This window comes from Vidua macroura, chromosome 3 (genome assembly GCF_024509145.1).
Source record: "Vidua macroura isolate BioBank_ID:100142 chromosome 3, ASM2450914v1, whole genome shotgun sequence".
Classification (NCBI taxonomy): Eukaryota; Metazoa; Chordata; class Aves; order Passeriformes; family Viduidae; genus Vidua; species Vidua macroura.
In genome coordinates, this window is record NC_071573.1 from 1,672,767 (window position 1) to 1,686,859 (window position 14,093).

Here is a 14,093-nt window from a genome sequence, read left to right on the forward strand (position 1 = left end):
TGCTCAGATGGTTTCTGAGTCTCTTCTGCCTGGCATCTATCCCTGGACAATTCCAGAAAGTGCATCAGTGCAGGTAAGCATGGAGTAAGACTGCTCTGGGGTATATTAGGTGTTTGTGGCTTGTATCTTCCTGAGTGACAAGTGGTGCCTAGTTTTGATTGCTGAGTTTTTATTCCATTTAATTTTCTAATCCATCTTTGAAACAAGCTGGCTCAGTCATACCTGAACTGTGAGCTCTGTGAAGAATTCTCTCTTGTTTTGTCTTGCTTCTGATCCATTCAAGGGCCCTGTGTGTTTGCACTGGGGGAAATTGTGAACAGCATGATGTTGTTTGATCCCTTTCCCATTTTGAGTGTGACTTTATAGCTTTATGTAATGTCCTGCTGTGGTCAGCACTGTTTCAACTGGGCAGTCCTAATCTATGAAATTCTTCCTCAGAAATCTTATGGATTTGATTGTCCTTGTTACCTTCCTCCTCTCTTTCCTGATGTGGCTTGGTGGAAACATAGGTGAGCAGCAGGGATTTGTGCATCTCTTGGTGGGATGGGATAGAAAGCATGTTATGGTGACACAGACTGCAAAGAACAAACTTGGTTTGCTCTGGTAGCAGTGTGAAACTGGAGCCTTTTGTTGTCTACACCTAAAAAGCACTTAGAATCTAAGGGCTGGGCAGAGAGGAGGGATAAACAAGTGACAGCATGCCCCATTTGCATCACCCAACTGACACAGAAACAGTTTTTTAGGTTATTTTGGAAGCCTTTGCTGTTGCCTAGACTATCAATATCACACCAGTAGTAAATCCTAGTTCATAGCCTTTTTTCAGTGAAATTTGGGAGTGTCTGGTGATAATACTTCTCAGGATATTATGAAGGAAGGAAAGGAATGTAAAACTGGGGGGGGGGAAGCTCCAAAGATATTTGAAACCAAAAGGTATTGTGTGAAAATTGAAGGATGTGGAGGCTCTGGAACATTTTATGAGCAGCTAGACTTGAAGGAGACATTTAAAAACATAAAGTTAGTGAATTGTTGTATTATAGCTCTATTGAATTATGTCAGAAATCCCTGGCAATAGTTCTCAAATGTAGTGAGATTTCTGTAGTCCTAGTGGTTCCACAATTGATAATAGACTGTGAATGTTTTGTGTTAAATTTTAATAGCCTGTGAATAAGAGGATTTTAATTGCAGTCCTGTATTTTGTATGAACGTTTGAGTCAGTGTGAGGAAGAAAGTCAAATCTGAGGTCAGTGGTTTGGAAGTTATTTTAACAGGTATGGACTGCAAAAACAGCTCTTGGTCCCCCAGTTTAAACAGAAAAATAAGTGGGATATGCTATTTTATTTTTTGTCTGGAGAATACAGAATTAGGCTCTAGTTTAATAAATGGAGTGCTTTTGCTATTGCCTTATATTTAATAGACTTGCTTTCTGAATAAAATTAAACAAAAATTTCTGAGGGAGCAAATACAGAAATTTAAAGCCACAACTCTCTGGTCAGGCAAATCAAGCCATCCTTCATGGCACAGCCTTGCACATTGGTGATGTGTTGAAGCAAATGGAGCAGCTCTTAATCCTGTGTCATCACTAGCTGAATTTCTGGATAAAAGGTTTTCACTTGTGTACAGATTGTTACCTTTTGTAAACACCTGAGGAATCCCATTCTGTTAATGTGGTATAAGCAGGTTTTTGTTTTGCTTCGTCTCCTATCTTATACAGACTTACTCACACGTGAATAATCTGCTGTGCTCTCAGCAACAAGTGCAAATGGCATTTGAGGGCTCTTTGGTTGGAAAAGGCTTTCTTTAGCTCAAGTTGTAATGTTGCACTGCTAGTGCAACCTGTGCAACACAGCTGTGTTCTACTCAGCAAGCAAAACATTTGAGTCAGCAGATAAATGCAGTCTGCAGAGGCATAAACTGCCTCCTGTGTGTTTATGAATATGTATTTACAGTACACTTTCTTATTTATGCTTTATAACTGTATTAAACTAGCGTATTTATCTTGCAGATTAAACAGGAGCTTGTTGCACATCAGCACAAAGTTATTTCCAGGAAAAGTAATGTATTTAAATATGATAAATCAAGGATTGCTGAAGTACTATTTCAAATTTTCTTTCAAATACTTTTCTCTTTTTCCTCTTAATACTTGTGCATTTTTTGTAGCTGGAGTGCTGTATCTGCTGGTTTTGGCACGATTCAGTTTGCTGCTATTACTATAAAGTTGCATTATTCGTAGCCTATTGCAAACATAAAGATCATCTGAAAGTTCTGATAATTTGTATGTTTAGGATTTACAGTACCAAACATAACAATCATATCCCCTGATTATTTTGTAATCCTGTGAGCAAATAATACCAATCCAGTGCTTGTGTTCTTAGTGAGTGAAGCAGAAATAAAACAATTTTTGCTGTTAAGGATGAAAATGCACGACTGTGGCCATTTCCCTAACGCAGATTTGCAATATATGCAGGCATAAACAGGCTCCTATCACTCTGCAGAAGCTGGTTGAGTCCAGACCCCTCATTAACTGGGCCATGCCACCATTCCCAGGCAGTGTGGATAAATAGGAGAGCAGGGCAGTCAGAGCTGATGGCCTTGCACGTGGAGCACCCAGGTTCAGTGATCTAACCTCTTAAAATCCTTGATCAACTTCAGAATGACTCAGTGGACTGGCTGTTTTCTCCTGTGGCATGTTGGAGGCAGCCTTGGAGCAGAGTTTTCAGTTTAATTCAGAGGAATGTGTTTTGTGGTTCCTGGGGACCCGTGTATGGGGATTACTGGAAGAGGTACCTGAAAAGCATCCCCAGATCTGAAACACAAACTTTAAGGTAGCTGGAACTGCCATTTCTACACTGCACGATGGGTTTTGGTGCCACTGGCACTACCCAGCAAACCTTTTAATGTGAGCAGAGCTATGTTTTAGTAGGAAAACAGGATTCAGGTGTGGGGATGAAAAGTTACTGGTTTCAGAGTGTTTTCTGGAATTGCTGTTATTGTTTCCAAAGTTAAGCACTTTTGTTCCTGCTGTAGAAGTCTGTGAATGCTTTCTTGAGCTCTCTAACTGAGACTACCACACACAGTAGTTGTGCAGAGCAGGTGTGTTACAAATGTGTGCAGTTTTAACTGCTTGAAATGGCTGGGTTTATTGTCGTGTGAGACTGAAATTGTCTGCTGTGAAAATTTCAGTAATTTGACCTTTAAATAAATCCTCTATTTCCTGCTTATTAATGAGCTCTTAAGGCAGTTAGTTTGTGCAGCTGATCTTTCTTACGTAGTTGTGTAAATAATGCAAAACCAGTAAGATTTTCCTCTTAAGTGTTTTAATGATCTTTGAAAATAACATGCTTTAATATGAAGGACACAACTGCAAAAATTTTGTTATATGCTCTTGACATCTCTTATATTGATCAGAGTTCTCCTGTTAAGGACTATGATATTCAGTTTATGTCCTTGATGAACCCACTTTAAAGTTATTGTTACATTTATTTGATTTGAAGCTTTTTGGCCCAGATGTCTTTGCATAACCCTTTAAATTGTGTCCAAGTTTTTTAGCTGTGGCTGGTATTGCAAGCCAGGGTAGTGTCCTTTGTTTTTCAAATGCTTCCTGTGTACATATATTTATATATAATCACTTGCCAAGTGTTGAACAAATGTGTCCTCTTTATTTCCTCAGTTGCTTGTAGCTGTAGAATTCAAGAGATTATATCAATGTGCAGCTGAGGCAGGTTTGTGTTGGGTTTGCTGATCACAAATGTCTATGGCATTCTGTTTTCTGTGTCTCTTGAACAGGTATAAATTGTTAATATGCCATTAACTGGCATTGATTGTTTAATAGGAGCATGACAGCCTTTTTTTTTATATATATTTTATTATTATTGATGTCTTTTATATGTAATGCTATCTTTTATGGTTGCTTTCATATAGAATTTGGCATCTGTGCTATGTATTTATATATATAATTAGTATAGTAGTATTATAATTAAAATGATGGGGGAGGAAATGTTCTCCCCCAATTCATGTGGTGCAAAGGTTTTGTTTAAAAATGAATGGTTGTTTATCTGCACTCTGATTCAAAGTCAGGTATCTCTTTTGTCAGGTGTCAGTCCAGGTTAGCTTTTTATCATCAGGCTTTTTGCTCTGGAATGGAAACCCATAATCTGTGTGCCAGCAGGCCTTGAACTACAGTGGAGTCAGGATTTTACAACTATGCTAAACTATAATTATGCTAAGTAGTTTATGCAATGAATTGGGGAAGAAGAAGAGTAAAGATAAGGATTTAATGTCTGAAGGGCCAAGTTAATAAGGTCGCTAATTATGTAAATACAATGAACACATTCTTTCAGTTTTCAAGCTAGCTGTCTGAATAAGCAAGTGATACAGTGCAGGATCTTGATGTTTTGGGGACTGCTGTTGGTGAGAAACATCAAATGTTGTTTTCAGCTAATGACTGTAGAGTTGGCATTGGTTATGGAAGCTCCAGCTGGAAACAAAGGGATAGGATGAGCTACTGACAGCTGCCCTGGCATTGGGTAAATAAGGCCCTACCAAACACTCAGTTCTCAGTTTAAGCATTTAATTGTTCTGTGTGCTTAAATTATCAACCATCTCCTGTCCCCACGAAAATGTAAGATAATATGGAAGAGCTACTGTGCTGAGCACAATAAAATTTTTATTTCATGTAGAGCTTAAAGCACACTATTAAGCAAATTGGATGGAACATGAAACATCTTGATGTTTCTTAGGGTTTGCATGTCTCCTTTTCCACTGCTTAAATGAAATCAGTGCCAGTTGAACTACAAGTCTTGCACTGGATTTGTGGCAAAACTTTGCTGTTTGATTTATTCACTTTCATCAGAAAGAATCTGTAGCTTAGTGCATATGCTAAGCTTGTTCTGAGGTATTTACTGAATGTAGTGCTTAACACTTGGGCCAGATGTCAGTCAGGTTTGGATTTTATTTCTTCCTTCTATGAAGTTTTCAAAACAAAACTTCAAAACAAGTTCTGAACTACTAAAAGGGATTTGCTCAAAAACACACACTTTTTCCAGTTGTAGCCTCTTGATTGTTGCAATTCATCCTGAATATCCCCTCTGACCAAATTAGTGAGCACTATGTAAGGTGTACTATGTTTATTTTCACTTCTCTGAAATATGTTCACTCTCTTTGGGTCCCTGCAGTGCAGAGAAACTCTTCATTTCATTGAAAGATATTTGTTAGGGGGTTTTAATATCTTTGCCTGCGACTCAAATTTAGACCATCACATTCTGCTCAACTGCCTCAAACCCTGCATATGGCAGAAGTTTCTGGAAGCTTGAATTTCTAATGCTCATGTTCCCTCGCTGCCTTATGTTGTGCTTCTGGTCCTAATCTGACTCACCTCAGATGCTGAAGTGTTCACTAGAGCCAAGACTAAAACTTGATAGGATTTCAAGATGTGTTGTGGGTTTTTTTTTTTTTTTTTTCCTTCCTTGTGTGACGGTTCCCGGTAACTTGGAGTGCAACATCCTTCCTGGGTCTCTTATATAAATTGCTTAATTGTAAGAAGGTTCACATAAAATATGACAGACATACTCTCAAATTATACTGTTGCCATGGAGGACTTGAATTTAATTTCAGCTCCTCAGTGCTTCAGTGTGGAAACGTAACAGCTTCAACAAAGAGGATTTGGAAAGCACCTCCAATGAAGAGCAGAGGATTTTGGTTATTTGGGAGATAGGACAGCACTACTGCCTGTGAATGATTTCCAGTCAGCTGGGTTAGCTAAATTGAATTTTAAATTTGAATACTAAAAACTGTTCTGTGGAAAGAAAAGGGCCTTTTTTGTTTTTCAGATCGTTATTCTTGCCAGCTAAACCATGGATCTGGATTTCTTAGCTGTTTGTTTGTAGTTTCTTATGTGGCAAACACAACTTAAAATTCTTGGCCATGTATCTCCTAGCCATAAAACAAGGACTGGAAGAAGCATTGTTACAGAATTATTAGACAATCCATAACTGAAACTTTAATCTGTTCTGGTGGTTTTTCTTGTAAGGGCCCATAATGACAGGTTCAGGGAATATCAACTTTTTGTACATTTAGAAAATTCTCATGTTGATAAAGAATTTATTGAGTTGAAACTTTGTTCTCAACTCCTCTGAGCTCAAATCATTATTTGCTTAACCTAAAAAGCCAAACTATTGTGGCTATGAAATAATTAAACAGCCTTGAAAGCCATCTACTTGGAAAATAATCTCATTGTAGAAAATATCACCTTTTTTTCATCCAAATGGTCATCCAAATAATTCAAAACCTAAGTGCAGTACATCAGCCATGACCACTTGGCATCTGTTTCACTAGAAAGTGCTTATAGAATTTGTTTTGACTCTTTATTTTTGTACCTTAGGTTTTTGTCTTCAACTGGGTATTTTTTTTCAATAAAACCACATTTGTTTCACTTAGGCTGCTTCTTCTTAAGGGGGTGTCAATCTCGGTTTGAAATTGGGATTTAGAATAACATCCTGACTCTCTCAAGCTCTGAGTGCTCTGCAGTCTGTTCTCTCTTTATCAAGTGGGTACTAACACAATGAGTATTATTAAGGGGAGAAATACATAAAAATTAAACAATTTTAGGATGCAAATATATTGTGGGCAGCTAACAGATTATACAACTAATTTTTTTACTTACAATCCTCTGTGTAATTTTTGTTAGATATGCAATACAGCTGCAAAATTCTCACCTATTTATGTTTAATAAAGAATAAAATACAACAAACCAAGCACAAGTCTGCCCTCCATGTTTTGAAAACCAAGCACCAAAATGCACTGTTTGAATACTAGGAGAAATTCTGCAAGTGTGTTGATATCCTCTTTACTACAGAACCAAATTACTTGAAAAATATGAAAAGTTGAAGAAGTTGTTCTGTTATCTTTGTTCAAAAGGAGGAAATGAAAAGAAATTTTGTAATTCTCTCTGGCCCTCAAAATTAGGAGGAACTATAGACTCTTCAATTGTTTTACTTGAGAAATGAACACCTTTTGAGGTGTTCAAGTTCCTGTGAAATAAAAAGCTGAACACTTCATTTAGCTGTGTTGTAATAGCATACTTGGAATGGCTACTGGGACTTTTTAATCCACATTAAAACCTTGAACCTGTTTTGTAATATAGGGGCATATTGATGCCTGGTCTAACACCAAACACTAATAGAGTTTTGTCCTATTTCAGCTTTGTACTTTGGGACAGCTCTGTCAGATACAAAACTTTGGATACAGGTTTTAAGCATCTGCATCACCTTCTGCCATTTGGTGACTTTACAGTTCAAAATTGAAGTTTTAGTTTGAGGCAGACAGGAGAAGGTGCAGATCCATTTTAAAAATCATCTCTTTTTGATTCAATTAACTGTGTGCTCTATAAGCCTGTCTTGAAGGAAGCTATCGGACCCCAAAATCACATTCAGGGTGTGAAACATCCAGTGGCACAGTTGCCTTCAGTGCAGTGATATTTTGAAGTAGCATAAATGCTGAACAAGCCTCATCTTGGCTGCAGTCTTTCATGCAGACCCACCATTTCGGTGTTCTTGTGTCTCAGTTTACGTTCCAAGAGGCTTCAAAGATGGCAATCTTGTGCAAAAGTCTGTTTTAACCAGCCTGCTGCGGTGTGTAGCCATACTGTGAAAAGTAAAATGCCAGTGAAATGGTCTGATGTTTGCCTGAATATTTGTATGATCTAGTTAGAGGGAATAAGGAGATGGATTTCTTTATTTTTGGGGAGCGGGATAGCCTCTGGTTTCCAAGTGGTGATTTGTGTAGCATCAAGGACTTCTTTATTTGTATATATTTATATAAATAAATACACTATTTTGGAGTAAGATCTTAAACTAAATAGTCTTATACTGTCTAGGAGAAAAACTATGATTTCTATTTTCTTTTTATAGCTCAAGCATTTTTGGTTCTTTGATGCAATTGTAGCTGACAGAAAGGTCTAGTCTTAAAATGCTCAACCACGTTTAAGTTTTAAGAGTTAAAACAGGCTTTAAAGCAGCAAAAGTTCACCTTAAAAATAAACAATAATCAGAACAAAAAAGGAAGCCAAGAGATTTGCTGTGTATGTGTAAAAGCTGCTCTTTGTTCCAGGCATTAGCTTCCTATCACATCTGGTGCAAAGGGTGTCTTTTTGAGGTCAGATGGTAAAATACTTGAAGAAGAGGTCAGATAAAGTTGTGTCTTACTTGTGTAAAGCCAGTACACTTGTTTTGGTTTAAACTGGTAATACTGAATTTAGATTTTAGCCCAGAGCTTTACTGTAAAAAAACCACAGGTATTAAGTTCATGCATTCAGGAAAAAAACTTCCTTCAGGTTGACCCTTCCCCTGCTACATCGAGTCGCATGTTCTTATTTTTCTGTGACATTTAGGTGTGGAAATTTTCTCAAGAAATTAAAATGATGTGACAGATTACTGTATGCACAAAAAAGAGGCGGTGACATTTCTTCCTTGACAGAGAGGAGCTGTATGGCGATACAAGTTTTATTTTAACATATATCTAGTTATGGAATGTGCTTTGTTTTACATTGATTAGGAATTCGTGAAGAATAGCTGATGTTATATTAACATTGATGAAGAGCATGCCTACTACATTTGGCATGCAGTTGCCATGGCAACTGTGCTGTAGAGTGACCCAAATTAATTTTCCACCAGTCACTAAGTGCCCTGTCAGATTTTTTGCCTTTTTTTCCTTGTGCTAGGGATAAGCAGGCTCTGAAGTACCTGGGGGTTTTTCTGAGGAATCTTGCCTTACGATTTGTCTCTTGAAAGCAATGGCTGAGCTGTGTTAATCAACCAAAATCTGCCACCTTTGTGCAGTTGAATGCATGCTATTTAAATCTCGGTATTATCGAGAATCACTTGAATGGATAACAAGTAATTGAATGGAAGTAAATGCACAATGTCTTCATCCTAATTGGAGCAGACAACAGAGAGTGTGGTCATTTGCAACCTCTGGCTTTGCACTGCTCTGCTGCTTCCACATCCAGGCTTCTGAGTCCCTCTTAGAGAGCAAGTCTTTGCTGAGCCTGGACAGAAAGGGAGCAGAGAATGCCATGCTCTGCATATTTAGCTTGCTCTCCAGAGTTCATTGGCAAGGTGCTCAGTGAATGCCAGTAACCATCCTTTGGCAATAAAAGGGTGCAAATTCCTGATAGAGGTATTGGCTGCTTATTGCTGGTGTGGAGCTGATTGCCACTTCCAGATGCTCTTGCTTGTGTAGCTGGTTTGTCGTGTAAGTGGCACAAAGTCAGTCCTTCGAGTTTAAAGTTACTACCCTTAATTATTTGCCACTGTCATATGACACAGCATTTTGGTGCCTGGCAACGACCAGGATGGTGATTTCTGTCTGTATTTCCCCTTGCTGGACGTGGTTTTGCCTCACCCCTGTCTTTAATCCCAAAGGATTTCTATCTCTGTGTCAATGAATGCACCTTCCTTGCTTGAAGCTCGTTTGTGCCTTGCCCATTTTTGCAGCTTTTTCTTCTGTAAGGATCATTTCTGTATGCAGAGTGAGTGCATCTGTGTTCATAGATACCTTTGTAGTATGTAAAACGGTGTAATTTCTTTGTGTTTTCATAGATAGAGATGAAGTACCTTAAAAACAGGGTCTTAAAACACCGTGTGTGCAAAAGTTTTGCAAGTATAATGTGTAGGTTTGCTGCTAACTTTGCAATAACTGCTCAGAATATATGCTATTGTGTTGCTAAGCTATCAGCTTATATCTAGGCAGTTCTCATACTGTCTGCTTTGTTCATTAATACAGAGCTCTTATATTGCTTCTGGTATTCAATAGGCTATTTGCAAAAATTAAAGAAACTGAACTTCAGGTATAAAACATGATTTTGAGAGGAGAATGTATTTCATTGGCTTGTTTTTTTAAACCATTCTGCTGATTCAATCAAGATTAAAAATGTATATATTACTTATGGTATGGGCTTTACTTACTAACTTCTTAAAAGGAATATGTAGAAACTCTGAAAGCATAATGTTGCATTCAAACTAACACAAAGCTTTTAATCATGAAACATTACCTGGTGTCTCTGCATTTAAACTCTTCAAAAAGCTTGCATAGTAACTCCAAATGTGCAAAAAAGCTCTGAGTTTGTTATGTTAATAAATAGACAAGAATTCCTGCTGATAATACCTGTTGTCTTACAGCCTTTGAAGCAGGATTTTGTGGTGTTTTTCTGAACATCTTTTGTCAAGTAGCCTTTAAAAGAATAAATCTGTATTATCAACATGAAGCCAGTTGGTTGATTCCAAACACCTCACCAGTAAAATTATAGTTATATGAACTTGAGGCTTGGGAAAATTTCACCTTACATACTTCTAGGCATTATTTTTGTTTGAAAAAGAGTAGGACAGTCTCCCCAGTGTCTTGTGGTGACATGGGTTTAACTGGATAGGGTATATATTTGATTACTGAGGAAAACACTGGGCAATCCAGAATTGTCTCTACCCTTGTTTTGGGTTGTTGCTTTTTAAAAGAAGCAATTTTAAAGACAACTGAAAGCATGCTGTTGATGACTAATTGCATTCTGCCTCTGAAATATTAACTTCTATGGAAGCCTGGGTATTTATGGGAAAAGAGCTTTCAAATATCTTGTCTTTGAAGATATCTTTTTAACTCTGAGAAGTAAATTTTCTTTTGACTCATAAAAGCAGACAGGGTTTTGAGGGCTGAACATGTACCTTTGCTTTGTATTTTGCAAGTGGTTGCTGAGATGAGAAAATCTAATAGTGCACTCACTTAAAAGCCCTTCTGTAATCAATATGCATAGACCAAGTAATGAAAGGCAGGGACAAACTGGGAGGGTGGAGTGGAAGATTTTGCACTGGTGTTCTTTTTTCTGGCCTTGTGAACTGCTAAGACCATTGGAGTGTCATAATGAACTCTTGTGTGTAAAATTTTGCCCTCCCTGTATTAAGGAAAGTAAGTGGGCTACCTCTAATATGAGGGAGTGAAATTGGTGACCCAGGATGCCCTTTCTAGTCCCCTGTTGTCTGCTACATTCTCTGATGACATGATGGTGTTGAAACTCTCTTGTTAATAATTTGGAATAATCCAATCCATTGTAAAAACAAAATGTCTATTTCTAGACTCAAAGGAGTAATGCAGTGAAGTGGGAAAGAAGCTCCATCAAATTTTAAGGAATGTGCCAGATATCTGGAAGAGTTTTTCAAGAATAACAAACTGTGTGATTATACTATAGTGCTCTGTAGTCAAATATGGCCCTACTGCTGATTCCTGTCCATGAGTGTGGTGTGTAACAGCCTAAAAGACACTTTGGTGTCTTAGATTGCTTTTTCCCTGCTCCATTCTTGTGCTGAGGGAAGCTGAGTAAATGCCATTATCAGAGCCTATTTATTTTTTTTCTCTTTTCCATTAGGCCTTATGCCTGTCATTGAAATTGGAGGTGCATTATAGTTCTTTGCAGCAAGATTTGTAATTTGTTAAGAAACAGTGTAAGTGATTTGACTCATTCCTGAATGTCTTTCATCTTTCCAAAATGCTGTCCCTGTGCAGGTCTAGTGATGATCCCAAAAGCCATTAACTGAGGTTGTAAAAGGCTACATCCTGAATGGAACACTTGTCTTCCTCTATGTGCATAGCAATGCATTATTTATTTGCGTGGAGATTTAAGGCTATTGCATCATGACTCTTCAAAAACACCGTGTTGCTTGTAAGTCCCCAGAAAAGGACAGGAGCCTTTCCTCTGTGCCTGTGTAATACAAAGTGGGGATTCTTGCCAGCATCTGCAAGAGGGACAGAGGACTCAAAGTTAAAAAAAAAAAAAGAGTTGGGGGGGCTGATGACAAGAAACCCACCCCCCAAAGAAATCAAAACATAAAGCTCCAGGCCAGACATAGCATGTCTGCCCCCTCTGCCCTTCCTCAGCAAACCCCAAGCCCTCAAACCATTGCAGTATCTTTTATAGTGTCATGGCTTCCTTTAGATCTTCCCAATAATCTGAATTAAAAAAGAAGGGATGGAGGAAGCCACAGTACCCAACTTTCTGATTCTGCAGCTTCCTGTGCTCTCAGATTCTGAATGCTTGCCTTGGAAACACCGTGGGTTGTCTGAGTCTTAAAAAGTCAGCAAAACTGATGTCTCTAGTTGGTGTTTAATCAACTTGAAAAACTTGGCTCAATACATATGAAATGTATTTTGAAAATTAATGCATATCAATGAAAAATATTCTGGTCATTTTGGGAAAAAAGGCAAGAAAAATTCAAAGACATCCTGAAGCTTTAATAAGCATAATGCTGATCTGCCTAATAAAGGTGGAAGATCTGAAGATTCAGAAATGCTTAAAACTGCATTTTAATATGGAAGAGGTGTTTTTATTCAGTTATTTTAGCTACTCTAACTGTTTTGAAGCCAATACAAAGATTTTGGTGATAACTCTTTGGAATTTGAAAAGGAAATGAAGAACAAAGGTAGAATATACAAAAATGTGCTGCAGGAGGGTGAATGTGTACATGTGCCTACGTGTTGTAGTGCTTAAATAGAAATTTTTACTCATTTCCATGTGAGTGTGAGAAGGCACAGATGAAAGCAGTTCTATTTAGAGACCAGAACAAGAGTGTGTGATGATGTTTTAAGAACTTGCTTGTCCCTTTACCTTCTCTAGTTAAATGGTTTTGCTCCTCAGGTAACCCTCACAGCTATTACCTGTTGCCAGGTCCAGAAGAGTGAGGCTGCACAACCAGCTGCTGAACACTGCTTAAGTGCTCTACTTTGCTTTGTGGTAGGGTTTAATTAAATGTTGTTTAGCTGAGGGGAAGGAAGAAAAAAGCAATTAAGCATGCTTAAGTATTCCAGTTGTAATTCTCATTTTTCACTGCTGCTTCTAGACCTGATTGAGGATGAATATTTGTTCTTTAAGTTTGGGGATTCGAGAAAGAGGTCACATGTGAATGCTGAGTAACTTCATACTGAACTATTACGTTTTCAGGGAATAAAGCAAATCTTTTGCTACCCCTGCCTCAGTTGTAGGCAAAATATTAAATTTTAATTATTACCACTGCAGAAAAGAGATAGAGGTGTTTTATCCTTTTCCTGTTCTACCTCCTTTCCTGTCTTCACACAGGGGTTTGTTTGTTGTTTGTCAGAGCAGCACCCAGAGGGAGCTGCATGCTATTCTAACTTCAGGCACAGTTGCACAGAGGGGATCTTGGAGCAAGAGGGTTTGGTAGTTACTTTACTTTCTAGCTGTTGAATAGAATCCTTTTCCTCAGAGTATGCAGGAGGAAAGCTGGGAGAAGAAAAATGTTCTGTGCAAAGCAGTTCTGACCATGTTTGCTAAGACTCTTCAATGAATGATTGTATGATGGCAAGCGTGTGCTGGAACTCTGCACTCTCCACAATACTGCAGTAAATCTGTGGTGATAAAGCTTGGAAATGTTGTGCTGGGGGAAGTGGGTGAAAATCCTGTAGAAGAGGTGCAGAATGTTTACTAGCTTGGTCAGATTTCTGCATTCTCCAGAAATAGATGCTACTGTTTAAGACCTTTCATAATTACATATGTATGCAATGAAGCAGTGTTTGTTCTTAATGCTAGGCTTGTTTTAGCTTGAAGAAGACAGGAGCAGCAAACACATGTAGTACAAGAGAAGGCAGTAATAAAAAGGGAAATGTTATTGGGTTTGAATTCAAATTGCTACCACTCAGGGCAGCAAGGTTTGTAGAATGTGAGGGATGACTAGAAGATTAGACACATGTAAAATGGACTGGCAGACTTGGAGGAGGGCACAGGGGAAGCAAATGCATTGCTTCCTTTAATTAGCCAAATAGCCATTTTGTAACTGCTTGACTTCAATCTGGTTTTGATTTGAAAAAAAATGATTAAAAAAAAAAAAACAACAAAAACCTTCTAATTAGGAGAAATGTGATGGTCAAGAAATGCAATCTTTATTTAAATTCTAGAGCTGGTGTTGAAAGGAGCCTGTGAGCACGTACTTTTTATTGTAAATTATATTCTAGTACAAGTGTTCATGAACCAGCATATTGTCCCTTACTGAAGAGTCAGCAGGCGTGGTTCTCTTTGCACTGCTCAAGCTAAATGCTGGCTACTT

At 38.1% G+C, this 14,093-nt stretch overlaps 1 protein-coding gene across 19 annotated transcripts in view; it reads left to right on the forward strand.

Annotated features, from left to right (window-relative positions):
- Nucleotides 1-14,093, forward strand: part of NRXN1 (neurexin 1) — a 673,407-nt gene that overhangs the window by 137,719 nt on the left and 521,595 nt on the right. The window contains exon 6 of one of the 19 annotated variants that reach the window (XM_053972536.1): nt 521-538. The exons of the other annotated variants lie outside the window; for them this stretch is intronic. Within the exon in view, the coding sequence (XP_053828511.1) occupies nt 521-538 (18 nt within the window). The remainder of the gene's footprint in view (nt 1-520; nt 539-14,093) is intronic. 19 annotated transcript variants of the gene reach the window in all.